Source organism: Drosophila sulfurigaster, chromosome 3, assembly GCF_023558435.1.
Source record: "Drosophila sulfurigaster albostrigata strain 15112-1811.04 chromosome 3, ASM2355843v2, whole genome shotgun sequence".
In the NCBI taxonomy this organism is placed as follows: domain Eukaryota; kingdom Metazoa; phylum Arthropoda; class Insecta; order Diptera; family Drosophilidae; genus Drosophila; species Drosophila sulfurigaster.
Window position 1 is genome coordinate 31,891,428 of NC_084883.1, and position 26,758 is coordinate 31,918,185.

Below are 26,758 nucleotides of genomic sequence, written 5' to 3' on the forward strand. Positions count from 1 at the left end.
GAAACGAGTTCAGCTTTTGTCATCACATTTTTTTGAATTTTAAAAATCAGCTGTTTGCTAAGAATCCAGCGAGCGCTGTTAAATTAACAGCCAACAAAATGCTCATATCGGTTATCGCTGGTGTCTTGTGATGCAATAATATTCCAAGTTGCAGCCCTGCTCATGCAGACTAAACGTCTCTCAACTTTGCTTTCACTGACTCAGTAGACACAAAAAAAATAACATTCACAAAAAAGCTGAAAATATTCACAAAGAATTTGTTAAGAGCAGTCAAAATTATAGTACACATCATCTCCAGCAATCAAAAGTGCTGTAAACAACGCAAAGGTAAAACTCAAAAACAAAACGTGCGAGAGAGAGAAATAAAACTATATATTAAGAAAGAAGGTCGCAGTGACAAGTTCGGAAACTGAAGAGGTGATGAAAAACAAAGCGAGCGTCGTAGAAATATGTAAATAATATTTAAATTGTTTCTTGCAGACGCGCAGAAGAGAGTTAGGAGTACGCTAATGAGAGGAGAAAAGGTGCAAGATTGCTGCGAGGATTTCGAATGTGCCACACGCAGTAAGTAAGCAACAACGACTCGCATTAGAAGGAGGCACGAGGACACGCGGCATCAACGCTTCGAGTGTCGGCGACCTCGCAACAGCCGCAGTGCCCGCAGCACACGCAAGCCAAGTCGCCCCCGGAGACATTACACACGACGGCAACGTCGCCTGCGCCACGCGCAACAACAGCAGCAACTGCAAGCGGACTTAATTCAACTCAACACCAGGAGCAACAACTTCAACATGGCTGTCAAGCAGAACCTCACTGAATCTAATGATGTTGCAGCAACAGGAGCAGCAGCTGGCCAAACAACGGGCAGCACAACAACAACAGCAACAACAACATCGTCTGGAAGCACAGCCAACGGTGTGGCAAGCACCAGTGGCAAGACAGCAAACAACATCTGCGATGAAGGTGGCGGCGGCGGTGGCCACAGTGCCAGTGGCGAATTGTCGTTGCCACATGCCCGCGAAGGAGTGGAACATCAGGGCTCCGAGGTGGTCATAAAGATCAAGAAGCTGTTGGAGTCACTGCAGCACACCCGACACAAGGATCAACGGGGCCTGCTGCAATGCTATGTGGCTGTGATACAACAACTCGCCCACATCCCCATCAGCAATACGCCAGAGGACTTGAAACTGTTTAAAGAGGAGATTACCAAAGTGGGCAAAATGTTGGCCATGCACAACAGCAAGGAATTGCTGATGTGCTATCTGCACATCGTCTATCCGATCATCTCGGATGCCAAAGCGACACCCAGCTGCGCTGTGGCCATTGTCTTTGAGCTATTCCATCAGGATCTCATCCTTGAGGCTGTGCAATTACTGCTCGGTCGTAATCCGCAGTGTGAGCAGATTCGCAAAACGGTGAATACGCTGTGCAAATGGCTCGGCGAGTGCAGCTTCTGCCAGAATCTCAAGCTTTGGATTTTGGCGCTGTTGCAGGGATTGCGCGACCAGGAGAAGTATCTGCTGCTCGATCAGATTGCCATGGACAACATTGAGATGCTGTTCATTCGCATGCTGATGCCAGCATTGAGGCCCCAAGTGGCGCCCATTGTCTTTCACATGCTCTCGACCATTAATCACGCACCCGAGATATTCCACAAGGTAAGTTGTGAAGCCAGTATCAAGTGCAAATTAATTTACATTCTCATTTATTTTGCAGATATTGCCAATGATACCCAAAGTGATCAATGCGCTGAAGAAGCAGGTCAACATTGTGGCCAAAACATCGACAGATACTTATATCCAAGAGCTGGTGGATCTATTCAACGCTCTAATGCTGCGCTTTGCTGATAACGATGAGCTCTATGCCCCGCTTAAGGAAGTGCTGCGCATGTATGAACCATCGCAGAATTCTTTCGTGCTCGCCCGCGACATGCTGGAGCAAGTGCTGCCGAGGAATGCCCGCGTCGGTCTCGTCAACTTGGGCAATACGTGCTACATGAACAGCGTGCTGCAGGCGCTGGCCATGACCAGCGAGTAAGTAGCCCTTTTAAATATATTTGAAAAAGTAAACTTGAATAGACGTTTTCTGAAACAGCAGGTTTTCCGACCTCCAGATAAATTCTAGTTAATCATTGAGTACATTTATCATCCAGATAAAACACAATTGGACTTAGATATTTACCTTCTGTTAGAAAATACATTTTAAGTACAATAGAACTCTTTACGTAGAGTTTCATTCTTCATCTATTCGGAAATACTTAACTAAAAGCAACAACACCTAAAGATTATAATTGCTCTTTTGTTAGTATATTTTGTTTTTCGATAGTGACATTTTTATTAAACAAGCTTGCTTGCGCTATAAAAAAGTCTGCTTAAAAATTAATTAAGTCAGGTCAAGAAAAGTGTTCATAATATTCTTTAGAAACTGTATTTGAAAATATACAAACCAACGATATAACGTAGCTTTGTTAAATTAACAATTTGTGTCGATAAGTGCAACTGCAATGTTTGCATAACTAACTTCCATATATTACCTTAATTATTCCACTATTTAAACTTTTCTATCACAACTTTTCTGTAATTATTATATTACCATTTTTATTACAACTCTTATTAAAAATATTGTTTTCTTTACAGTTTTGTACGCCAAATCCTGCTCATCGAGAGCAACTCGTCGCTACTGCTGAAAATGCAACAGCAGCTGGCGCTGATGCATCACTCGATGCGTTTCGAGTTGACTCCATCTCTGGTATTGAAGGCCACACGTCCACCGGGCTTTACGCCCGGACTGCAGCATGACAGCTCCGAGTTCCTAGGCTATTTGCTGGATTTGCTGCACGAGCATGAGATTAATGCGCACAGTGCACACATCAACACGGAGTCAGCGCAGGTTAATGCTTTGAAGGAGTCATCGGCAACGGAGACGCCGTCGTCGGATGATATTGTCGCTGCTGGTGTGATTCCCTACAATAGCAAGGACTTTGAGCTGTGTAGTCGACCCGTGGCGCCCGCTATTAACTGTCACAGTGCCACACCCACCAATGTGCAGTCGAAGAAGCCACCGTCAACCATCGATAAGACGTTCGCCGGCAAACTGTCAACGACCTACAAATGCTTGAGCTGCGCATGGGAGAGTCGCAATGAGGACAGCTTCCGCGAGCTGCAGTTATCGTTTCCCGATGACAAGGACGATTGTGGTGCCAACAATTACTCGGTGCAGGATTTAATTGATTACTATTGCTCCGCCGAGAAGTTGGATGGCGACAATCAATACTTTTGTCCCAGCTGCAAGAAACTGTGTGATGCAGAGCGTCGCATTGGCTTTACGCAACCGCCTCGTAATCTAATCCTCACGCTCAAGCAATTCAAGTACGATCAGAAGTATCATTTTCGCACCAAGCTCATGCACAAGGTGTTCCATGACGAGAGCGTAAGTTAGCACAACTTTTCCGTATATTCAGATATTTACTGATCTCTTTCCATTTCGTCAGGTTGTGGTCAAAGTGTGCGGCAATGATTCGCTGCAAGAGACCTGCTCAGTGCACTATGATCTGTACGCTGGCGTCGTGCACGCTGGCTACAGCATGGACTCGGGTCACTATTTCACCTTTGCAGCCGATCAGTCAAAGAACTGGTTCAAATTCAACGACAGCTTGGTGACCAATTCGCAGCCGCAGGAAATGCACAACCTCACCTCACCCAACACACCGTACATTCTGTTCTATCAGATGTGCGGCAGATCGAGCGAAGTATCGGACAATGGTCCATTGGTGCCCATGGTACCGGTGCCCATAGTGCCGCCCCTAAAGCTGGACGAGCTGCCGCGCACGTTGCGTGACTATGTGAAGAAGGATAATCGCGAATACACCGAGGAATTAAAGTTGCTGCACTTTAAGCGCAATGTGAAGCGCAACAATGTGAGCGACAATGGCACCATGACTCGCAATGGCTACGAGGGCGACGATGAGGATGATCAGTCGCCGCCACCGACTGGAGGCTGCGGTGGCAACGATCTGGGCATGAACATCAATCGATTTGTCTACTGATTACTGTAAGTGGAATGCTTGTCGAGACTGTGTGCAACTGGAAGCGAGAGAGACGGATCGAAGCAGTTAAAATGGTGGCTCCCAACATACACATATGCAGCGATATACGTACACACCAGTTATATATCCATATATATATATATATATATACTGAAAGAGGGAGATAACCAGATATATCTGTATGTGTGTGTATATGTGTATATATAGTTATGTATCTATTTTATATACACACCCAGCGTAATAATAATACGAATGTTATCATAAGTAACATTATATATACAAACTATATAGAGCATGCACATATTTATGCAATCGCAGAGGCATCATCTAACACACAGACACACACACATAAACACTCTCACAGTCAGATACAGAATGTATGTCAAGTGCGTGTTTGCGAAATCACAGAGAAAAGTCCATAAAAGGAAGACGCGCTTTCCAGTAACGCACTTGCACACATACAACTACACATTCACTCACACACACATACACACACACACACACTATTGTTGTCATGTTCCTTAAACCAAACTCCAGCACAGAAACTACAATTGTATTTCCATTTTACAAAAAATTTGTTATAATTTTACGCATTGTTTTTTGTTAACACAAATTTAGTTATAGCCTTAAATTAACTTAAACACACTACAACGCATATACAAAAGCAAAACAATATAGAAATTAGCCCCTCAGAACGAATGTTATATCGATAGATACTCCGTAGTACTACTCCAATAACATGGATAATTGAAAACCAAAATCAGGAATAAATCAAACACACAAAAAAACCAGCCAACTTCCAGTACTCTGGCCTCCAAATTTCTGTACCACGCGTCAACCTATGATATCTGTATAACTTTAGTTCTTAACGCACAGCGCCAATTTAAGATTTGTTTAACAAAATTTTAGGAAACAATTTATTATCGGCCAACAACAAAAAAAAAAAGAGATATCAGCGTTGCAAGAAATGCGCATGTAAATGATTTGCGATTTTGTGAATTTCGAAAATTTATCGTTTATGTATTACGAATTTTTAATGGAAAGCCTGGTAAAAAAAAAACAAAAACAAAAATGAATCGTCATCGTTGGATGCGAAGCATTCTATATATTTATTGCGTTAAGATTTTGAATATTATTGCAATTAAATTGGAATAATTTCAATTGTATTTGTATATGCTGTAACTTATGAATATTTATCTTTTATATCAATAAGGGTATCAATAAAACTGAAAAACACATCTATCAATTACTGTTTGGACTATTTTTTAAAATGTAGATTACGTTAATTTCAGAGTAACTACCAGTCGAGTGTTTTTTTTTGTTTTTGGAACTCGCGTGTACGTATATACATATCTCCGCTGAACAAAGATAAGCGGAGTTAAGTCGCATTAAAACGTCATATCTCCGGGCGGAGATATGTCACTTTTTGTTCAGCGGAGATATGTCGTTTTAAAAGCGACATAACTCCGCGCGGAGATGTGACGTTTTGAAAACGACAGCTCCGCCAAAAAAAAACGACATAATTCCGCTCGAAAATTGTACCGAGCGGAGATATGTCGTGAGGAGATATGTCGCTATGCCGTTAAGCAATTTGAAATTTGCACTCAGTTCCACTTCTGTGTTTCAATCGCAATGTACAAAATTTACTTATTGTTATTTTTTGCTTTCGGCTTCACATTCGCCTTTTCGCTTATCTCTGAAGGAAATGGTACAGTAGAAATTTGGATTGTGTGCTATCAATTTATTAACATTTAGCGGATGAAGAATGCATTAGACGCTGGATATCGTATGCTCCTAAGGAAATGTTCGTTCATATTTAATATATTTGTAAATAAAAGGGAAGGAACTCAACCATCAGCTGAAAATAACTTCTACATCCAGAATTCAAACGTTGAAAGAATGTATAAAACGGTAATTTATTATTTATTTCTTTAAATTCATATTCATTACTTTACTTGTTAGGTATTTGTGTGCTGTGAAGAAAATGAAAAGATTGACCAGGCACTTCATAATCTGTCAATAGAGGATTGCGGGAGATTTGCAATTGATAAGATAATGGGGGGTCAAGAAATTCAATTAATGTCCAGACCGTGGTTGGCTCTTCTTCTTTGTTTTAAAATCAAAAATGGAAGTGATGCTTTCAAGTGTGGCGGTTCTTTAATAAACAAACGTAAGTGAATAGATTGAACATTAACTTTTATGATCATGTTATTCTCGATTGCTTTTTTCTTTTCAGGTTACGTGTTAACAGCTGCTCATTGCTTCTTAGATCAAGAACTGTAAGCCATCTGCACCTAAAATCTTATTTAATGTGTGTAATTTAAGTAATTTTGTTATCATAGACAATCAGTCCGTTTGGGAGAACACTACATAAGTCAGGAAAGAGATTGCAGGGGACATTTTTGTGCGCCGCCAGTTGAGGATATTGACATTGAACGTATTTTTGTGCATGAAAAATACTCGCGTGTTACTCGTCATAATGATATTGCTCTAGTAAAACTCTCGAGAGACGTGGAAGTCAAAGGTATTTACAATATAAACTGTACTTGGAACTCAACATTTAATATTTTTACTATTCCTAGAAAACATTGCGCCCATTTGTCTGCCCACCAATTATGATCTTCATCAAAATGTCAATAATATGAGGTAACTGGGGTAAAACCGAAAATGGGCAGTTTTCAGATTTTCCGAAAGAAGCCGGTTTAAATCGTATTGATCGCTTTCAATGCCAAAACTCTTATCCTAGTCGTGAAATCGTTTTCACACAAATCTGCGAAGGTGGGGTTGGATATGATTCCTGCAAAGGTGACTCTGGAGGTCCATTGTCGTATATAAAGTATTTGAATGATTATCAACGGATTGTTCAGTATGGCGTGGTTAGTATTGGAAAACGTGAATGCGCAAAAAGAAGTTCTGGTGTTTACACAAACGTAGGCAGTTATACACGCTGGATAGCCTAGAAGATTGCCACCAAATGAACGAAGCAGTCAAATTGATCAGTACATCATTTGAATAAATAACCGTCTGCCTATGTTTGTCTATGCCTTCCTATGTACATATGTATGTATGTTTATATTCACTGAGTGCTTTCACTTCACTGGAAATCATTTCTGTGGTTTAGTCTCGCCAAAGAATTTGCAGATGTCTAACGTAAATATCAAAACTTATTTCATTTTTTAATGTAGTTATTTGTATCAAAAATGTATATTGTTAATGAAGCTTTTCAACACATATTGCGAATATGATTCATAATAAATGATTGCATTCGGTGTAAAACTTATCCAGTTAAGAATTAAGAAAGCTATACACCAAATAAATATACAGAAAAATATTAAAATATACCAAACCATATTTTCAGGAATCATAAATATTGTAGTTAATATTGAGTGTACCAAAAATCTAGCTTTTTTTTGGAAATTAAAAATTACGCTGGGTAAAAAAACAACTTGATCTGCGTGCAAAAATAACAAGTGCTGTTCAAAAAAGAAAATTTTATCTCTATATCTTATAGTCGCTGATATCTTGGTGTTCATACGGACAGACGGGCGGGCAAAGGGTATAGAGTAAGGTAGACAGAGTAATCATATTAAAAATTCTACTTATATTCCGAATCTAGAAGACAACTTAATTAAAGCGAAGTTATAGGCTCTCCCAATCAATTCTACAGTGCGTATGCTTAATATTTCCTTTGTGTGGATCTTACACTAAAAAGTATGCAACAAATTTTTGCATATATGCCATTAACTGATTTCCAGTTTCGAAAGATTAAAAACTACAATTTAAAAATACGATCAAGTTACAACCGCTCTGCAGTTAGCTAGTATTTATTGTTAATCGTATATGCTAGATGTGATTGAACTTAAATACGAAAGTACACAATACAATATTTTAACGCGCAAACACACGAATCTGTGATTAGCGATCGAAAAGCTTGCATATTAAAATTAATAAGTTAATTGGGTATTTTTCATTTTTGATTATGACGGAAAATGGTATCCAATCTCATTGAAAATCACAACGACACATTGTCAAATCGGTGAGAAGCAACTTATTCGTCATTGTTATGAGTAAATACGGTTAAATCTAGTGTAAAGACGGGGGTGGAGAGGCGGGTGTCTACAACTATTTGAGGGGGCAAATCTGATAATGGGAACTACTTAATTAAGCTGTGATAATGTCGCCGCCTTTGCGTGTCGCTAGCACGTCTCCTTGTTGCAATCAACGAAATTACTAAACTCGGTTGCATTTGGCGGCCCCTCGCTATACAGATACGTGACGGGCCAGAGGCGAGCGGCGGCAAAATCACTGAGACTCTGTAGACCTCCAGGTCGTGGCGGATGTTGGGTGTATTCACTGCTTGCTGCTGTCGCCGGCTGCAGTGGCTTGTGCTTTTGCTTCTGCTTCGAGCTCAGGTTCGAGAGCTTGGTGCTGTTGCCAGGATAATAACGATCGCTGCATTTGCGCCACTGATCGGCCTCGTCGCCCACAAAGCACCTGGAAGATGAGAAATATTATTAATTGTGTGAATATTTATTGAATATTTATTTGCAAACTCATTATAGTTATTTTTAGAATCTGAGCATTGCTTCTTTAAAATTTTCTGAAGAAATACTATATGGGCATTAGTTATGTAGGATCTCACAAATATTTTTTAATTTTCTACCAATAACCGAGGAAAGAATTTACATAACTTTGTGGTAAACTTACTATAAGTAATCAATAAAAACGATTATCGTAAATTAAGATTTAACTGGGTTTTTCTTTAATTTTTGTTGGCAAGAACACTTTAATGATTATTTATCAGAATTACCTCCTCAATGAGGACCAAACGTACAGAGTCCATGTTATTCTATAGCAATACCCTGTCAGCACAATTTGGTTGCTCTAACTATAAGTCAATGAGCTACTTACCAGGGATAGTCGAAGCCACGACTGTAGCCACATGGATGATCGGTCTTGCAGCAGTAATCCCAGGAGCCGACCTCGGCGCCATCCGTTTCGCAGGAATAGAAACCCGTGATCAGGTTCTTCTCGCAAGGACTGCTGCGACGACATGGCTTTCCAGAGACCGTATAATGGCGCCAGGCTGTGTCTCCTTCGATGCGTTGTGAGGCGAATGAAACGTTAGTAAAGTTTGTTCATTTCTTTTCTATTTGTTGTAGAACAGTTGCTGGTTAGCATGCGCAACAGTTGGGTTAGTATTTAAAAAAGCGAGGGAATTGGATTGGATTCGCCAATGAGGTACTGTACAATTATTTACATTTTCCGCCTTTACAAGCTAATTACGATTACACATAATACAACATTACTATCTAGGTTAAGTTACATGTACATATAGTATGAGTAGTTTGGACAGGGGGCTGGGGGACTGGAGCACTGTCAGCTGTTGCCCACATGGGTTATTTACACAATAATGGACGTGCAACAGGTTAAGATTGTCAGTTTACCCGGTTCACGGAATATGTCCATGCGACGATCATTATTAACCCGCGAACCTCCGATCGTATTCACTTTATCGCGACATGTCCAATCGAAGGGATTCCACGCAAACAGCCAGTAATCTTTTCTATCTTTCGTGTGCTCATAGTGCACATCTAGCTTCAGCTCTGTCTGATCTAGGTCCGACATCTCACAGGCCCCATTTGGACTGAGGAGAGAGAATGTAAAGTATGGAAGTAAGCAAAATAGTTATAGAATTTTTCCCCTATATATATCTACCCATAGCTGAAGGCGTAGCATTTGAACTGCGTTGTCTCTCTGAAGCGTATGCATTCCTTCTTGCAAGCCATTTCCGAGGGCACTGAGATGGCCTTCTTGATCGCAGGTGGCAATAGTCTGGCAGGCGAGCCATAACCAAGATAACAGACTGAGATAAAGGGGATTAGGGGGAAAGAAATATAATATATAATTAAATCAAATAAATATAATTATTTTTTAAGGATGAACTCTGTTATGAATTATGGCTTGTATAAATGAATAAAATATACTTTTAACTTAAATAAAATTGTGTGAGTCATGAATAAAACAAATGAGAATAATAATTTAAGTGAATATTAAAATTTTGGAAATTTTATGATATTTTATTTTATTTAAAATCTAAAATATGGAATCAAAAACTGTATATAATAATAAGGTTAAATTCAACACAAACCAAAAATCTTTTTCTACTTACGCTTCTTGTGCTTTTCATCCATTATAGGCTGAATCTCGCATCCATGTCCATAGCTAGCACGCTCAAAGATGTCAAACGCGGCGTCCAATATAAGATGACGTTCCTTGTCCATGTCCCTCACTGGCCAATCGCTCAGCTGGCAATTGTCGATGACGCCTGCATGACGCTGTTGTCCATAGCGGAAGGCAAAGGCGCGGCAGGTGAATTTTGTGGAACGGATGCACTCCATCTCACACTCGCCCACTGTGCGCACTGTGAGCGAATCCCGCACAATGGATTTAAAGAAGCGCGTGGCATCGATAGCGCGGAAGAAGCATTCTACCAAAATATTATAATTGAATAAGAATTTTCCTTTGTGATTAATCCTTGACTTACGTGCATTACGTGGATCGGAGAGCGCGGTACTCGGACCATCGCTGCGTCGTGGCGGCTGTCGACAGACATCCATGTCATCGGCCATGGAATAGATATCGTAATCGCGATCGGGCTCAATGTCCACGTAGTAGTCGAGCATGTTGACGGGCCGATCGCAGAGCATGCAATTGTCGCGACCCGCTTGATTGTAGCGATAGCTGTAGGTGTGGCAAATGAAACTGGGTCGCTGATCCGAGCACAAGCGTTCGCATTCCGTCAGCGTGGGCACATTGAACGCATGCTTCACCGCGGTCTTGTGCAGTCGGAAGCCCTCGCTCGTCTTTGCCGAACATTCTAAGCGGAAAGGTGTTTCAATTGTAGTGTTTACTTTAGCTGTAAAACTTGATAAGCTTACCATCTGGCCCGGGTCGACGTGTCCACTGTCGTCTGTAGTCGTTGTGATGTCTGGGATAGTCGTGATCGTAGCTGGAGCCAGGATAGCGCAGCACAGCATTCGATTCACGCGGTGGTTCGCGGTGGCCAGGGGGACCCAGTTCAAAGTAGTTGAAGTCATGCTGATCCTTGCGACGCTGCGATTCACTCAGACTCCATTGAGAGCTGTGTTTGCTGCCACCGCCGCCGCCATAGCTGCCACCATAGCTGCCCCAGTTCTCCTCGGCTCCAATGAGGTAAGGCACAAACTTACTGGGCTTCTTGTAGGCGCCACTTCCTGGCCGCGGCAGCGGACCATCGCGATCGAGGTAGTTGTGTGCTGGCCCCGTGACAGGCGGTCCTGGTGGTCCCGGAGGTCCTGGTGGAGGGCCTGGCGGGCGATATGGCGAATAATCGCCACCTGGTCTGTAGGAAGGTCTGTACTTGTCGATGCGGTCGGTCTCTGGACGAGGTGGACGATAGACGGAGCTGTCGTAGCCCGAGCTGCTGGGCAAAGTCTCCCAGCGATCGCTGGGTCTGTAGGGACGTGGGAAGTCGTGGCGATCTATGTATTCGGGACGCGAGGCCGAGTGATCGCCAAAGCTGCTGGGCGGCGTATGTCCAAAATAACCAGAACTGGAGCCATGTGAGGAGAATTCATATGACGAGGAGGATGAATGGGAGCCATGATACTCCGAGGAGCCGTAAGGACGATGCTCATAGGAACCCGGCGGACCCGATGGACCGCGATAATGATCGACAGCTGTGCTGTGTGGCGATTGAGGAGGACCAGGACGATAATGATCACGATCGCGATCCAAGTAGGGGCCACTGCTGCTGGGTCCAGGTCCTGGACCGCTGCTGGGCTTGAAGTAGATGGGATTGCTGGAGATGGGACCCTTGGAGCAGTCCTGACAGACATTGCGACGACAGCTGCTCGGCGCATTGCGATCGCGCTCGTAATAATCGTAGTCGGGATGGCGCAACAAATTCGTGTCGCGTCGATTGGCACTAGAGTACAAATCCATTTGGGAGAGTGGAATTTCGATGAGCTCACAATCGCCTTGACCATGGCCGGAGGGATCCAGGCGATAGTTAAAGCCCTCGCACATGAAGCGCTTCTCATGGCCGCATTCTCGCATGCAGTCCTCGACGCGTTCGCACGAGATGGAGCGACGCACCCAATGGGGCGCAATTCGCTTGCCCGCCAACACTCGCCGGAAGCAGGCTGCAATAAGATGAAGATGCAATGGCAAAGATGCAGAAATCTATTGGAATGGAGAGGCTGACTCGTAGTCGTTGAGTTGGGCAAACCAAAAAGCGCTGCTCTAACTCTAAGTCTAACTTTAACTCTGAGTTGTAGCTGAAAGTCAGTGAAGCGTTTGAAGCGCCAGAACTAAAGATCGGAGGAGGGAGAGTACGGCGGAGGGGGGGAAACTACATGTTGCTTCACGTTCACGTATTTTCTTGTGTTGTGTTGTGTACTCCATCGTCACATCCGCTGCTGCTGTAAATTATGTTCGAGTCATGTTTTTAGCGACGCCTCCCACACACACCCTGCCCCCAAAAGTCAGCCTTCGCTTCAGATAATCTTCGCTAAAATTGCTACCAACCGAGAGGTTCTTCTTCGCTTTGGCTTCGCCAAATTATGCAAATTACTTTAATACGCACGTCTTTTGGGTTTTTTGGCCAGTGCATTGACCGAGTTATGAACTCTTCTCAGACCCATTCCCTGCCCCTTACCTTTGGCATCCTCCACAATAATAATAGTACTGCTGATGTCGCTGCTGCCACTGCCACCGCCGCTGCTGCTGCTGCCACTGACACTGTGCCGCGTAGGACTCACAAATTTGGCATGGCTGCCACAGAAAAGAGGCAGCCACAATAACAGCAGACCGTACATCACTTGCAACCGCATTGGAACGCGCTCAACGAAGCACTAACAGCACCCCCAACAAAAATTCCAAAAAATATGATTTACTCGCTTATAAACTCGTGTGCTCGTTTTTTATTTAAATTTGTTTTTAGTCGCTATGATGCTCAGCGGTTACGTAAGCGCGTTGCGTTTCAATTTCAATTGGAATTTCTATGTGTGTTTTGTTTTGTGTCACAATTAGAAAATTTGAATGTCAAATGACTAGCTGAGCACAGCAGCCATTACACACACACTCGCTCACACACACTTTCGCACTCTTTGGCACAGGATACGCATTTATTTCCGGCGGTTTTGTACGACGCGCAGCGATGGCGATTCTAATGGCGAATGAGCAGCTGCTGTGGTCAAGCTTGCGGTTTTATACGCTAATAGAAAAATCGCGCGCGTTTTTCGCGCCGACACCGTGAAAAACTCGAAAAGCGAAACAAAAATGAGAAAAGCTTTGTGCGAGCTTTTTTTCTCGCTATCTGAATTTGTTCTCGCTCTACGCTTGGCGCATTGTTTTAGGGCTCTGCCCAGCGGGGGGCGTTTTGCGTGGAGCCTTGAGTCGTGTTTTTAATGAGTATTTTTGGTCAGCAGATTGCTTATCTTTGATTCAGATGAAAATACGGGGGCAAGAAACACTTGCGGCGGCATTATGAGAAGACTCACATGTACCACTCGAGGCAACAAAGCGTAACCTGACGTCACTCAAGGATGCCGTAAGATCACCGCAAAGTTAGGTATTCTGCACTTCAAAGCGACATTCTCAGAAATCGCCAAAGAGTTGAAAGCAAAGAATTTCGTTAAGCAAGCATGTTCTTAATGTAGAAAACATAAAATAAAGAACATATATTTGTAACAGCTTATTAAGTATCATACTTAGTATATTTGTTTTAAAAGATATATCATGTTTGAACTATGTCTGTCTGGCATTTAATACCGTTAACAAATTTGTTTTTTAATTAAATAATGAAAACTTTTAAGTTTCTTTAATGATGTTGCAGTTCGTTGCCTAAGTCTTTTGTTTTCTTAGCACAGAATAATAGCTAAACACTTTTTTGCCAAATAATTTTAAATTGACTACAAATAGCAAGCGTTAACACATCTTTTGCAGTTTTATAAATGTGCGCTATAAATTATGTTAAAAACTGTTAAACACTTTTAATGTCTTAACGATGCAGTTCGTTGCCTAAGTCTTTCGTTTTCTTAGCACTTGAAAATGAACTGAGAATATTTCTATAAATATGCCAAATGTCCAGCTATAATTTAGCAGCGCTTCAGTAAGTTCTGAGCAAATATTGTGAATTCTAAACAAGAACTTTCAAGCTTTTTCTTTGTTTGCAAGCTTTTTCATACCGCTGCCATAGCGTGCTGCTAACATGCATAATTCATATTTAATATGAAGCTCGTTGCCCAAGTCTTGGCAATCGCATTGATCTAACGTCTCTTCTTCGCCCTTAGGCCGACTGTTTGTGAGACATGTTTGAGGCACAAAAAAACCAGACAAGTTGAGCGCATTTCCGTTTCTTAATCAATGTCACTGCTGTCATTTCAATGGCCAACTGCATTGGCGGTAAGCTTTTTTGTGCATTGCTGCTGCTGTTTTGCTTAATTTGCATACAATAGCAGGCCTATTGCTAGGGGCAAAAGGGGGAGGCAGGGTCGCCTGTTCAAGTGCAGTTGCTCTTGCACAATTTTAGAAGAAGAAAAAACACCCAAAAAAAAAAAACTTCAGAGCGAAATAGGAAAGAGAAGTTAGAAACACTTCCGTTTGTAAGCTGCGTCGTATTATGCTTATCTTCGAGGCAAAGATCTGTCCCACGCCTAATAAAGTCAACTAACTAACTCGCACGCAGACGAGTGGCAATTTAATTACGCTCTCGACAGTTGTTGTCAGATCGTAACTAGCTACACTTGAACCGAACTTGGCTTATGTCACCGGCTGCCCAAAAAAGTTCATACTTCGTCACAGTCGAGAACTCCCAAAGGAAGTGGAGTTCAGATCACCAAATTATAAATGACTCTTTGATGAGTTGGCAGCGTAATTTTAGAATTGTCATCAATCTTTCTGCACTTGACAAGCCTGTACCGTAAATTCTTCAACTCAATGCTGACATCATATCAAAGAAGTTGTATACCAAAAAACATTATAATAATTATTAAAAACAAGGCGAACAAAAATTATATATAATTATTTTTGTGATGAACTCGATCGCATCGATAACCCACTTTGCCTGACATTTTTGCCATTTTTCGCTTAAACTTTGCTCGACATTTGTTCATTTGTTTTGTTGTCCACACCATGAGCTCTAGTTAGGCATTATTCACTTTTGTTGATGTTGTTGTTGTTGTTTAGTATGTAAATGTTTTTTTTTGGGGCACATGCAACCACCCACTCGACGAGCGAGACTGCGCTTTATGTCAGTCTAATGGGTTTTTAGTTTTGTTACGCAAATAAAAGCCAAAACAAAAATCTGGGTCAACTGACCCTCCCGCCTACAATGTCACACCCGCTCCGGCTCCCTCTTCCACTCCCTTCGGCCACAGCCTCTCATCTTTGTACCGCACGTAATGAGTTTTAATTGTGCGCAATGTTAATACTACCACTTTCAGTTAGTTTGTTACGATCTAACCCAATATTATATAGTATTTCATGGTAGTAAAACCCTTCACACAGTCTGCTCTGTTAGCTCTGATCGCGAATCCAAAATTAGTTGGGGCATGGTTATGATTTATCAGCAATATTAATATTTATTAAAATTACCTTTATACTCACCATTCATTTCGTCCAGAGGATAACGATCGCGATCTCTGTCTCCAGGCATGGGCATGGGACGATCTGTCGATTGGAAATGAGCAAGAAGTGGGGTTAAGATTATTCTATTCTTACAATTACTTTTACTTTCTATGAATAGCTTATAGTGTTAGCGATAAAGTTTCACTCATCTTTCTTATTATAAATTTTTGTATCAAAATACGATATTCTTTTTCTACTCAATAAGTGACAAATATGTTAAGCTTTTATTTATTTATTCCTTTTAATATGAATCACATCTACAACACAATCTCATTCATATCTTCACTCTATTGCGTTCTCTAAAATCTTCATTTCAGTATAAATGATTAATATTGGCTCTATAAAAATGTAGTAAATTTAGAAGAGAAGCTTCTAAAATACAGAAATATTAATTTTCTTCTTGAAAATAAAAATAAATGAAATAATAATACAATTTTTAATTAAACTATCTATTGAATTAAATTTTCAACTAATTTTCTCATTCTTCTCTGTTTTCAACAGCTTCATACTTCATTTGCTTTAGACTAAGTCTATAACTAAGCCCTGATTCTAATTATTTTCTTTACTTCGTTAATCAGCAGTGTCCTTACTTACTTTTGTTACCCTGCATGTAATCTTCGGGATTAAAGTAGGTGGCTATGGTTTTATCATCGTCGTAGCCTCCATAGCCATCGGGACGCATGACGCTGCCATTGCGTCGTACATAGTCATCCCTTGGTGGCGGTGGCCGGTCGTATGACGGTGGACGTGCCGAGGAGCCTGGACCAGGACCTGGACCGGGTCCATAGCCACCATCGTGGGGAGCATGAGCTGGCGGATCAGGTCGATTGGTGTAGTCGGGACGTGGCTCGCGATGGCCATCGTAGTTGGGTGTAGGACGTGGACCGTAGGAGCTTTCTGGCGGAGTGGAGCTGTCGTAGGGACGCGCTGGCGATGGACGTGGATAGTCGGGACGATCGTCGTTGTAATCCGGTCGTGGTGGGTAGCCTGGACGCTCGGCAGAAGAGGGACGCAGCGTAGTGGGAGAATAGCGCTCAGGTGTGCCATAGCTATAGCCATTGCCGTAACCCAGACCAAACACTGGACGCGGCGGTCCATGGGGCGTGGGATGCACGCTTTCCTCATCCAGTGGCCCGTAGGCGGGTCTATAACGATCGTCCACCTCGGGCACATTGGCCGCATAGCCGCCGGGTATGTAGGCATTCTCGTTGGGCGCCGGATAGTTGTGTTCGTAGAGCGTGGGATACTTGTAGAGCGGATAAATCTCCTGCGAGAAGTACAAACGATCTCCGACGCCAGGTGGCGGCAGTGTGGGACCCGATGGCGGCGGTAGCTGCGGCAGTGGCGGTGGGGGGACGAGGCGAGTCGGGGGGGACCTGTATGCGGCGTGGGGTTCACGACGAGCACGGGCGTGTTGCCCACATCCAGCGGTCGATTGGGCAGATTCACTGGCGTTACGCCAGTGCTGATCGGACTTGGGGCACCATCGAGTTGGCCAATCGAATTGTCGCTCAAATCAAAGCAATTCGTTTTGCGCGCATACAAATCAAAGTCGGGATCGAAAATGATGCCACTTGGACGAGTGCTGTACTGTGCACCGTCGCCTCCTCCGCCGCCGCCGCCTCCTCCATTGGCTCCGCCGTTGCCATACTGTTCCGATGACAACTGACATGTGCCGTTTCCGCGTCGATGCACACTGCAAAAATGGGCATGAAAGATTTTGTATTTTTTATTTTGTATTTTGTATTTTCGTTGGGTAATCGCAATCGCAATTGGCAATTGCAATTGCTTTGCTTTTGTTACTGTTACTGTTGCTGTTGCTGTTGCTCACCCGAATGAGATGGCCTGACACTTCTCGCCCGCCTGCAGGCACTTCTCCTTGCACGTCTTCAGCGAGTTGGTGTCATCGGTGCGGAAGGTCTTCTCAAATGGCAGCATCGCCTCCAATGCAACACGCTCGAAGCAGTCTGCAAATAAAACGCCAAATGCAAAAGCAAACAAATTACAAATCGTTAACTGCAATTGGCCGAAAAGTTCACTACACTCTTGGGCAACTGCAACTCTGATGCCAACTCCAATTCGAATTGACGATGGCGTCATCGTTTTGTGCCTCACTTGCACTTTCAAGGCCACTTCTCCTGTTTTTTTTATTTATTTTTTTTTAGTGGTGCTTCACTGTATGGTAGGTTAGTTTTATTGGCTCTTTCAATTGTTAACTACATATTTTGTGCGCCTTTGTTCTTTATTTAAATTTCCATTTGTGTAGCTGAATTCTTAGTTGGCTTGCGTGCCGCGTGGACGCAGTTGACTGCCATTAACCCATGTGTGGCCCATAGTTGGGCCATAGTTAGCCATAGAACTCCACACGCTTCCATGAATTATTCAATAAGGTCAACGAGAGACAAAAGTTCTGCTGAGGTTACGCTTGCGCTTATGATGCCTGATGATTTGGGTCTCATTTCTATATAAATTGAACTGACTTTAACCAAAATTTCAGCTAATCCCCAAGTGCATGTGGCTTTGGAATCGTTTTTGGTAACTTTATTGTTTTCTCAGATATATTGTGTGGAAATGAGGTTAATCTTTAATTAGAAGGTCAATATCTATTTTTAGGTTTAGCTCAATAAATATTGTAATTACTAATGTTTTTTTTAATATAATATATTTTGAATATATCAAAGTAATTAAATGTTAAATGTTTTCAACATAGTTTTGGACACAAATCTCAAAATATTTAAAGCAACAATTATCTGAATGTCCGAGATGCTATTATTTCCCATGTAGTAGCTTATGTTCAGCTATAAGCATACAACAAAAATAAATAAAATATTGGAAATATTATTATTTGAATCAAATTAATGCTCAAGTCACTTTAGAGTTAAATTTACCATGATGTCTTTTTAGAAATATAATTTCAAAGTATGATCTAAAATAATTTGTTTTTCTCTCGTTATCCTAACTAGTTTTGTAAGACTTTTATTCAACTTTTATTTTAGCTTGATATCTATTCCATTAAATTTAATGAACAAAAATAGAAAAACGTAAATAACCTCTAAGAATTAGTGAATTCATCAAATTCTTGACATTTTTATAGCTCTGTCCACCATTGTTAGGCACTTTAAGAAAAAACTTTATAGTTCCCAAAGCTTTACTGGTTTGCCATATTTGCAATCTTAAGTCTTTAATCTGGCTTCCTCCCATAATAGTGTTCATTATAACCGTTAATTACTCAGACTATTATTAGAGTGCAAAAATAGTTGAACAATTCTTTAAATATATAATTAGTGGCATGCTGTAATAGATTCGACTATGCCGTCATCATCATCATCATCATCATCGTCAGACACTTCGATTTTCTTACCATTTCGTGCCGAGACGAGTTGATTATCCACTGTGAGTGCTGCCGTGAGATTCCAGAGCAATTGCAACAGCCAGAGCAGCAGCAGACTGCGCTGCCTGAAGTTGGTTTTCAGCATTTCTTTTTTCTATTTACTATTTTTAGATATTTCACTTGAAGTTTCCCTTTTTATTTTCGCAACTTCTTTATCGTCACAAGTGCACTTCCTTTAGCATTTTATTGAGAGAGTTTGAGTTCGAGTTCGCGATCAAGTTTGAGTTAGAATTGAAGTCGGAGTGGGACTTCAAGTGGACTGTGTGAGGCGACGGGAGTTTGGGAACTGAATAGCACTGCAGAGCGTCGGAGACGTAGAAACCTTCTGTTTCGATTTCTGTTGCTGCTTCCTCAGTTGTTTGTATATCGGCTCTTTCTTTCTCTTCCTCCTTTCTTTCTTTCTTTTTTATTTTTTTTTCGTATTGTATTTTTTTTTTTTTTTGCTACATTCGCGTGCCAATGGGCTTCATTTCTTGGTGTTTCTATTTCTTTTTGAGTCTGTGCTTCAGTTTGTGGCTTTCGCGTTACGTTTCGCTACTTTTCACATTCTTTTCACCGTTAATTATGTTGCCAAAATATGCAAAGATCGTTAAAGATGAGTTGTGGGATCGCTCGTTATTCATGGGCTTCACTTTGCTGCTACATTTCGTATTAATGTGTTCAGTTCGGAGTTAAGATCAGTAATATTACAATGTGAATGTGTGTGAGAGAGCGTGTCAATAACCCGGAGTTCTTTTGGGCATCTCCTCACAAGTTCTGACTGGAGTTCGAGCCTATGACCTTTTGAGCAAAGTTTTTGGCCACTTTGGTAATTAACATTTTTGAATGACAAAGTGCTCAGCAATGCGTAAATACTACAATTGCCATCATTGCTGCCCGTCGCAGTTGGTCAAATGTAAAACCGAAAAACCAAATATAAAACAATAACAAAAACCAGCTACAAACATTTTTAATTATTGCGAGCAGCGGTGAGGAAGAGAGAGAGAGAAAGACAGAGAGAGAAGGCAGCATTCAAAATGGCAATTAATTTATTATGACAGTCGAGAAAATAAAATAAGCAAAGTTTAAGCAAAGCTATCAAAAGTGTGCATGATTTATTGGCTAAGCAAAAAATGCTAAAAGCTGCTCTTTAGAATAAGATTCTGAAATAAATCTAAAAATACTCGTAAAGTGAAAATTTCACTTAAGCTTTTCCGTCGCCTTTCCGCTCCATGACGACCGACCGAATTAAGCTGAGAAATGTAGCAAAAACAAAAAAACAATAATAAAGAACAAGCGAGAGCTAACGGTTAATTTGATTGCCAAGCTTCCGTTGCGCTTTGACACTTTGCGAATTCCGGTTAATGACAAGAAAGCTCTCACACCCAAAATCACACGCACACACACACACACAAAACCTCCACACACATGCAAATTTCTAAATGCAGCACAAATTTTAGTTGACTTGCTTTGATTTAAATCATTTCTGTTGTTGCTATTTATTTTAATTATTTCTTTTTTTCACTTTGTACTTCTTTTGATTTTTAGTTTTATTTGTGTTTGGAGTTGTATTTATTTTTTTGCAAGCCGCTTTCGTTTCTCGTTGGAGTTTCGTTTCGTTTGGCTGCTGACTCGAACTCAAACGCCGATCCGCACTCGCTAAACAATTGAAACTGAATAAAAATTCTGATTTAGTTGTATTCGAAACTCATCGGATGAGCAGAAAGCAGCGCTGCCGGCTGCGCAGTCAGCAGCATCGTAGGCAGAGGTAACACAACAAAAAAGCATAGCACTCTTTTGTTGATGCTTAGTCTCTGTTGTTTTTGTTGTTGCTGTAGTAGTTGTGTTTGTTGTTGTTGTTGTTGTCGCTGTTGCTGTCTCTGGCGTTTACGGCATTTAGATTTGAACTTAGCTGTGGCAGCGACGCGACGGCAGCAAACTTCGCCCGAGGCACTGGAGTTTGGCGCTAGAGATCATCATTATCATCATTAGCATTACCCCACCATCCCCCGCCACGTTGCGCTATTGCCCCGCCCTTCAGCAGAGAGGCCTGGCACTTGCCTTGATCGCATCGTCGCTGTCTTTTCTCTGTCTCTTTGCTTGCCGCGCATTTCCTCTAATAGTCGCGGCAATGACTCACGAAAATCGTTACAAAATGAAAATGTAACAAGAAATATTTATGTTTTATGCTGCATACCAGCTTTCACACACTCTAACCGTAGATATTCGTTGAAGTGTAGTTAAGAACTTTTTTATTGAACTATATTATTTAATGATTTTTAAATTTATTAGTTGCTGAACTTTCATCTTTATATCTTTAAACCCTATTTTATTAATTTTCGTATCTTGATTTACTATAAATTTGTTTTTAGTTACGAATATACGAATTATTTATTTTTATTTACTAATTTTATTGAATTTTATCTTCAATTACTAAAACACTAATTTATTAATTGTTCGTCAGAATTTATTTATTTTATTTTCTTTTATGAAATCTATAATTTTTTTTAAAACAATTTTAGAAAACTTATTTGTGTTATATCTGATTCTTAAAAATGGCTTTTCAAAATTAAATTTTGTAGTTTCGCTATTTAGATTTCTTCTTTGCTCACAAATGTATTCACAAATGTTAACAAATATATTCCCCTCTTTTGTAGTAGCTAAGTAACCCAACTATGTAAGGTATCAGTCAGAATGGTGTGTGTGCAATTAGAAACAAGTGTTTCTGGACTGGAAGCAGTTGCTAGTCGACAGTTGTAGAATTAGTGGAGCACTTGAAGTGGAAGCAAACTGAGTTTGTTTAGAACACAGGGCTGAATAGACTCTACTTAGTTTACGCTTTGTTAGAGCTCAAATTTAAATTGAATGAGCTGCTTGGCCATTGCTCGTTTCATTTCTTAGTTAGCCAATGCAACTGAACTTCGGCTTAAATTAGAAGCAAAGCCAAGCGTCTATGGAAGTCTCTGAAGCGTTAATTGGTGCAAGTTTTCACTGCATCTACGAAAAATAAAAATAATATAAAGAAAAATGATGTAAAGTGCGTGCGCGTGTGTGTGTGTGAAGATGTACTTGTATTTTGGGGGGGCCTTATAATTGGCGACACCTTTAAGTGCCGACCTTGTCATGCTTGCTGACGTCGTCTAATTCAGGCCGGGGCTGTTCTTCATCAGCGCCTCGGCAACGACTTCAGCACCAACGCCAACGCCAACGCCAACGTCAACGCAGGCATCGACGTCACAGTCGACGTCAACGCTCGCTGCTGGCAGCGCTAAGCGAGCGTGTCCAGCAGCAGGAGGAGTGACTCGACTCCAGTTGCCCAGACTCGAGATTCGCTGAAAATGATCTAAGACTGAGTTCATTCTAAGCTAATTTGCATACGAAACAGGAATTAGCTAGAATCCTCAAACAAGCTTGGGTGCAGCGCTTGAAGGTGAATCCCATACCTAAGATTAACGAATGACAACAACACCAAAATTGGCAAAACAAAACAAAATAAAAATAAAATTCAATATTATTTGAAATTGGCATTCGAAGATTGCACAATGCCTCGTTGAGCTTAGATTGTTACTGTTATTGTTTTGGTTGTGTGTTTTGTTTATTTTTAGTTTGTTTGAGGGGCACTCTGCTCCACATTGGCTCCCATTTGCGTGTCAGTGTGGCCAAAGTGTCGTCGAGCTCTTTGGTTGTCCCTCGAAGCGCAGCTATCAAAAATCGCATCAGAAATCGTTCAAAAATTCAACGTGCGAACATCGCATAGCGCACGCGCTGCGACTGACAAGTGTGGAAAAGCAGTGGCAGCAATTGAAGCACTGCGGGAGTAGTCGAAAAAGAGATACCACGTAGTTAGAAATGATAGTCAGCCAAAGGTCAATGATTTATAAGATCACTATATAACTTTTCTGTTACAAACTGTATGCAAAGTGTTAGAAAATAAACTACAAAATATAATTACTTATATGGAAAACTTCTTCTATCAACTACTTTATTAATATACCTTCCACACAGCTGCGTAATGGGTATAATGCTTGGACTTGGACCGCCTTTGGCATCACGTTCCCATCGTGAAAAATTACAATACGCAACGCGTGTCTAAAACAGATATTGGACGCAGATATCGCTCGTATCGAGCCCAAGGAACATGTAATAAAACTAAAAACTAAAATAAAAAGAGAGACCACAAACAGAAGAAGCTAACAACTGAATTGAAAGCGAATCCCATCGATTGAGTAAACGCATAAATTGATCAAAGGTGATTGACAGTTGTGGGCGAGCAGGAAACGCCGCCCCATGGCACCAACTCTGTATATTAATTGCATAAGCATTTAGCTATTTGTGAGCGCGGTTTCTTCAAAGTCAGATGGAAGTCATTGCAAATATCTGATAGCTAGGAATTATGTAGAAGGGCAGTATAAGATAGGAATACGTAAATGAGAGATCTAAAGAAGTTTGTAGTTGAATGAAAATTATAACGAAAATTTTAATGGAAATGTAAGAAAACGATTCATAAAATAGTTCATATTTGAAAGGAATTAAAATTTAATTAAAAGTAAGAAAACGATTAATAAGATTTTATATATTTCACACATTAAATGTATAAAAGATACATCTGAATAAAACCTCATAAGTACATTGCATGAACTTTGTTCTATTCTATTTTAGGCAATTGATGAAAATATCTTATAAAATAGCTCAATTCTTTCCACTTAAATATCAAATACTTTAAGCCAAAACTTTAAACAGTTTCCACATTCTAATGCCTGAGCGTTGCTCCGAAAATTAGAGCTTGATTGATTTATTTGTGCGATAGCTCGATTATCGAATTTATTGAATTAACAATAGTTAATTACTGGAACGGATTCTTAATGGACACAGAGAATTGGCCACACTTGATGTGTTTGGGCTGATTGGAAAATCTGTGCTTGAAACTGGTTATTTCAGCTCTGGTTCGGCGGAGTAAAGTCAATGCGGCTTCTTATCATAAACGTTTGGTGTTCGTTATTCAATTTATGTTCAATCACGATCAAGTCAATGGGTTGCATGTCAAATGTATCGCTTTATCTTTATGAAACCAAATTGAGACGGGGCACTTGATCAATTTGGTGTCACACTAACCATGGCTATAGAAACCGCTGGACAATATGTGTGTATTATGAACAGCAACATGAAATTAAATTTTAGTGCACAGACATTGAGTATTGAGCGTGGAGTGTGGCATGCCCCACTGTCAATTGTGTGTTCCACATTTTCGTTTGAAATCAAAACTCACCTAGCAGGAAGTATTTGCATTCGCAATTTAGGATTCGCGCGCGCGCTCGCAGAAAATGAAAGTAATCATCTGCAACAACAGCAACGGTAGCCACAACCCGCAGGCAAACTTATTATTGTCTGGCGGACGTGGCGGGGAATAGATACTGACTATAGTTTTGCCATTGCTTCGCTCTGTGGGGCCACGCATGCGACCAACGGTTCCAGTTGGCTCCGTTGATACATTTATCACATACAACATAAGACCATTATGTAAGTGGCCAACATCAAACGGGCAATTTGAGGCAAAGAAACATGCACTTGCAACTGCAGGCTGCTTGATTGCAACTAGGGTGCGGCAGGAAGAGGGGATCGCCCTCACAGCTGTGGCCAAATGGCCAAATAGCATACTGGCCTACATACACACAGGCAATGCCGCACACACACACAGCGAAAAGAGCAGGCGCTTAAAAGATTATGTGAGATGAAGTAACAGAGGACGTAACAGTAACAGCGCAAGAAACAGGTGGAGTAAGAGTGTTGCTTATTATCTAAATATCCAAAAAATGCAATAATTTACAGCTTAGCTTCCATAGTTTCGCTCAACAGTAGCTGCAATTATCACTGTTAATATTACGATCCCTGTTAATGTTAACAATTGCAGCAACTACCAACTACTTGTATCATACAAGTAAAATTAACAGAGAGAGAGAGATATTAACATAGAAGTTGTACGTTAAATATTACGCTTACAGCGACAGTGCCAGGAGCAAGCGAAGTTAACAGCGGTGGTTATGTCAATGGGGGCGACCCACAAAAATCGATCATCAAACGCTTGTAAGACGGAATCGTGTGGTGCATTGCTTGATTAGGGTCTTAGCTTCAGTTTTGGCTTTATTTTGGATTTTTGGTTAAAGGTTCGAACTGTTAAGTAATTGCCCAAAATGCGTTTTATTGCAAATTTCTGTTATTTATGTTGAACGCGCTCGATCGTACGTGATCGTGATACGACGCTCACACTCTCGTTTTGTGGTAGCCTCTCCTCCTCTTTTGGTACGTCAACCGCAATTGTGACCCATTTACAGCATTTAATTGACACGACGCAGCAACAATTGTCGCTGCCACAACGCCGACCACAACAACAGCAACGACAACAACAACGGCGACAGTAACAGCTGCTGTTATGTCAAGGTCGTTGGCAAAAGATGTTTGGCCAGGGATAAAGATTGACAATAATTTAATATTGGCCAGACAACGTTCACTTTTTGTCTTTACTGCTGCTTCAGAAGGCCGCTAAGCGATGTGTTCAATAGCAATCTACTTTATGTGCTAGTTGATCATTCATATGGAATAATTTCCGCCAAAAGACAACAGTCAACAAACAACATACTGAGCAACATTATGATTATGACATTAAAATAATAATTCGTATTGTATTGCACACTCACTCACACACATAGTGACATTAATATCTTGGCCAGTCAAAGTTCGATTGCCTGTGTCAGTTGCTGAAGATGACAACAACGACAATGAAACCAAGTACGCAAGATGGAGTGCAGGTTGCTCGACTGTGCGATACCCGATACACAATTTGTACTTTTAAAAGATGTATTGTAAAAAATACAAATATGAAATAAATTTAATTAGGTTGTTTGTTAAACTTATTATCTGAAAATAGTTTTTAAAATTGCTTTTTGAAAATATAAGTTCCTTGTAAATTATAAATCGGTGCTGAAATAGGATACTCTTTCAGTTAATTTTATTTAGTTCTTTACTGTATATTATCAGTACGTCATGAAATTCAATTAATCTATTTAGAATTTAATTAGAATTATACGTACATATCATATTAAAAAATAACTTAAAAGAGGTATAAACAACATAAGTACTATCATGAAATTTTTGTTTCTCTGTGCTGATTGCAGATTCGTATATATATAATTCTGTTACATAGATTTTCGGCTGTCATTCTTTTATAATACCCTTTTACCTCTTGTCTACCGGGTATAACAATGGCAACGACAACTGCTGGCTTAATTGTGAGTTCATTTTTGCAGCAACTGATGCGTGCTTGCAGTAGCCACAGTAGCTTCATATAGTAGCTCTAGCTGCCCCACTATCTGCCCCACTGTCTACCCCCTTCGGGTTAAAACTACAGACGGACAGACCTCTTGGTTAACCAACTCATAAAACAGTTAACAGTGCGCTGCTCCCGATGTTGTTGTTGTTGCTGTTGTTGCTATTGTTGCAGTTGCTGTTGCTGACGCTGCTGTTGCTGTTGCTGTGCGTCACGTTTGTCTTTTACATTTGTCGTCGCAGCTGGCGCCGCTGCGACTGTCGACGACTGTTGCTGCTGTCGTCGCTGTTAGCCGCTGCTGCTGGTGCCTGCCTGCAATTGACTATAAAATGGATGAGCCGCTGGCCAA

General features: G+C 41.0%; 3 protein-coding genes across 4 annotated transcripts; 2 read left to right on the forward strand and 1 right to left on the reverse strand.

Annotated features, from left to right (window-relative positions):
• Positions 1 to 70: 70 nt before the first annotated feature.
• Positions 71 to 5,287, forward strand: LOC133842877 (ubiquitin carboxyl-terminal hydrolase 38). The gene is made up of 5 exons (XM_062276161.1): positions 71 to 417; positions 481 to 1,658; positions 1,717 to 2,033; positions 2,637 to 3,429; positions 3,491 to 5,287. The coding sequence occupies exons 2-5, from the start codon at positions 792 to 794 to the stop codon at positions 4,043 to 4,045; spliced, it is 2,532 nt and encodes an 843-aa protein (XP_062132145.1). The 5' UTR covers positions 71 to 417; positions 481 to 791; the 3' UTR covers positions 4,046 to 5,287.
• A 928-nt stretch (positions 5,288 to 6,215) lies between these two features.
• Positions 6,216 to 6,695, forward strand: LOC133840025 (serine protease grass-like). Its single transcript, XM_062271677.1, has 3 exons — positions 6,216 to 6,324; positions 6,388 to 6,569; positions 6,628 to 6,695. Exons 1-3 carry the CDS (start codon positions 6,245 to 6,247, stop codon positions 6,693 to 6,695), a joined length of 330 nt encoding a protein of 109 aa, XP_062127661.1. The 5' UTR covers positions 6,216 to 6,244.
• Positions 6,696 to 7,818: 1,123 nt separating this feature from the next.
• LOC133842487 (uncharacterized) lies at positions 7,819 to 20,772 on the reverse strand. Of its 2 annotated transcripts, XM_062275583.1 has the most exons (13): positions 20,517 to 20,772; positions 19,080 to 19,748; positions 17,550 to 17,685; positions 17,088 to 17,414; positions 16,313 to 17,049; positions 15,698 to 15,760; positions 10,987 to 12,231; positions 10,593 to 10,925; positions 10,218 to 10,535; positions 9,764 to 9,911; positions 9,493 to 9,692; positions 8,957 to 9,140; positions 7,819 to 8,539 (listed from the first exon to the last, which is right to left on the reverse strand). In XM_062275583.1, the coding sequence occupies exons 2-13, from the start codon at positions 19,192 to 19,194 to the stop codon at positions 8,242 to 8,244; spliced, it is 4,104 nt and encodes a 1,367-aa protein (XP_062131567.1). In that variant the 5' UTR covers positions 19,195 to 19,748; positions 20,517 to 20,772; the 3' UTR covers positions 7,819 to 8,241. The 2 variants fall into 2 exon arrangements, with proteins under 2 accessions (XP_062131567.1, XP_062131566.1); XM_062275582.1 differs by lacking the exons at positions 15,698 to 15,760; positions 16,313 to 17,049; positions 17,088 to 17,414; ... (1 more) ...; positions 19,080 to 19,748; positions 20,517 to 20,772 and adding an exon at positions 12,747 to 13,261.
• Between the last annotated feature and the right edge of the window lie 5,986 nt (positions 20,773 to 26,758).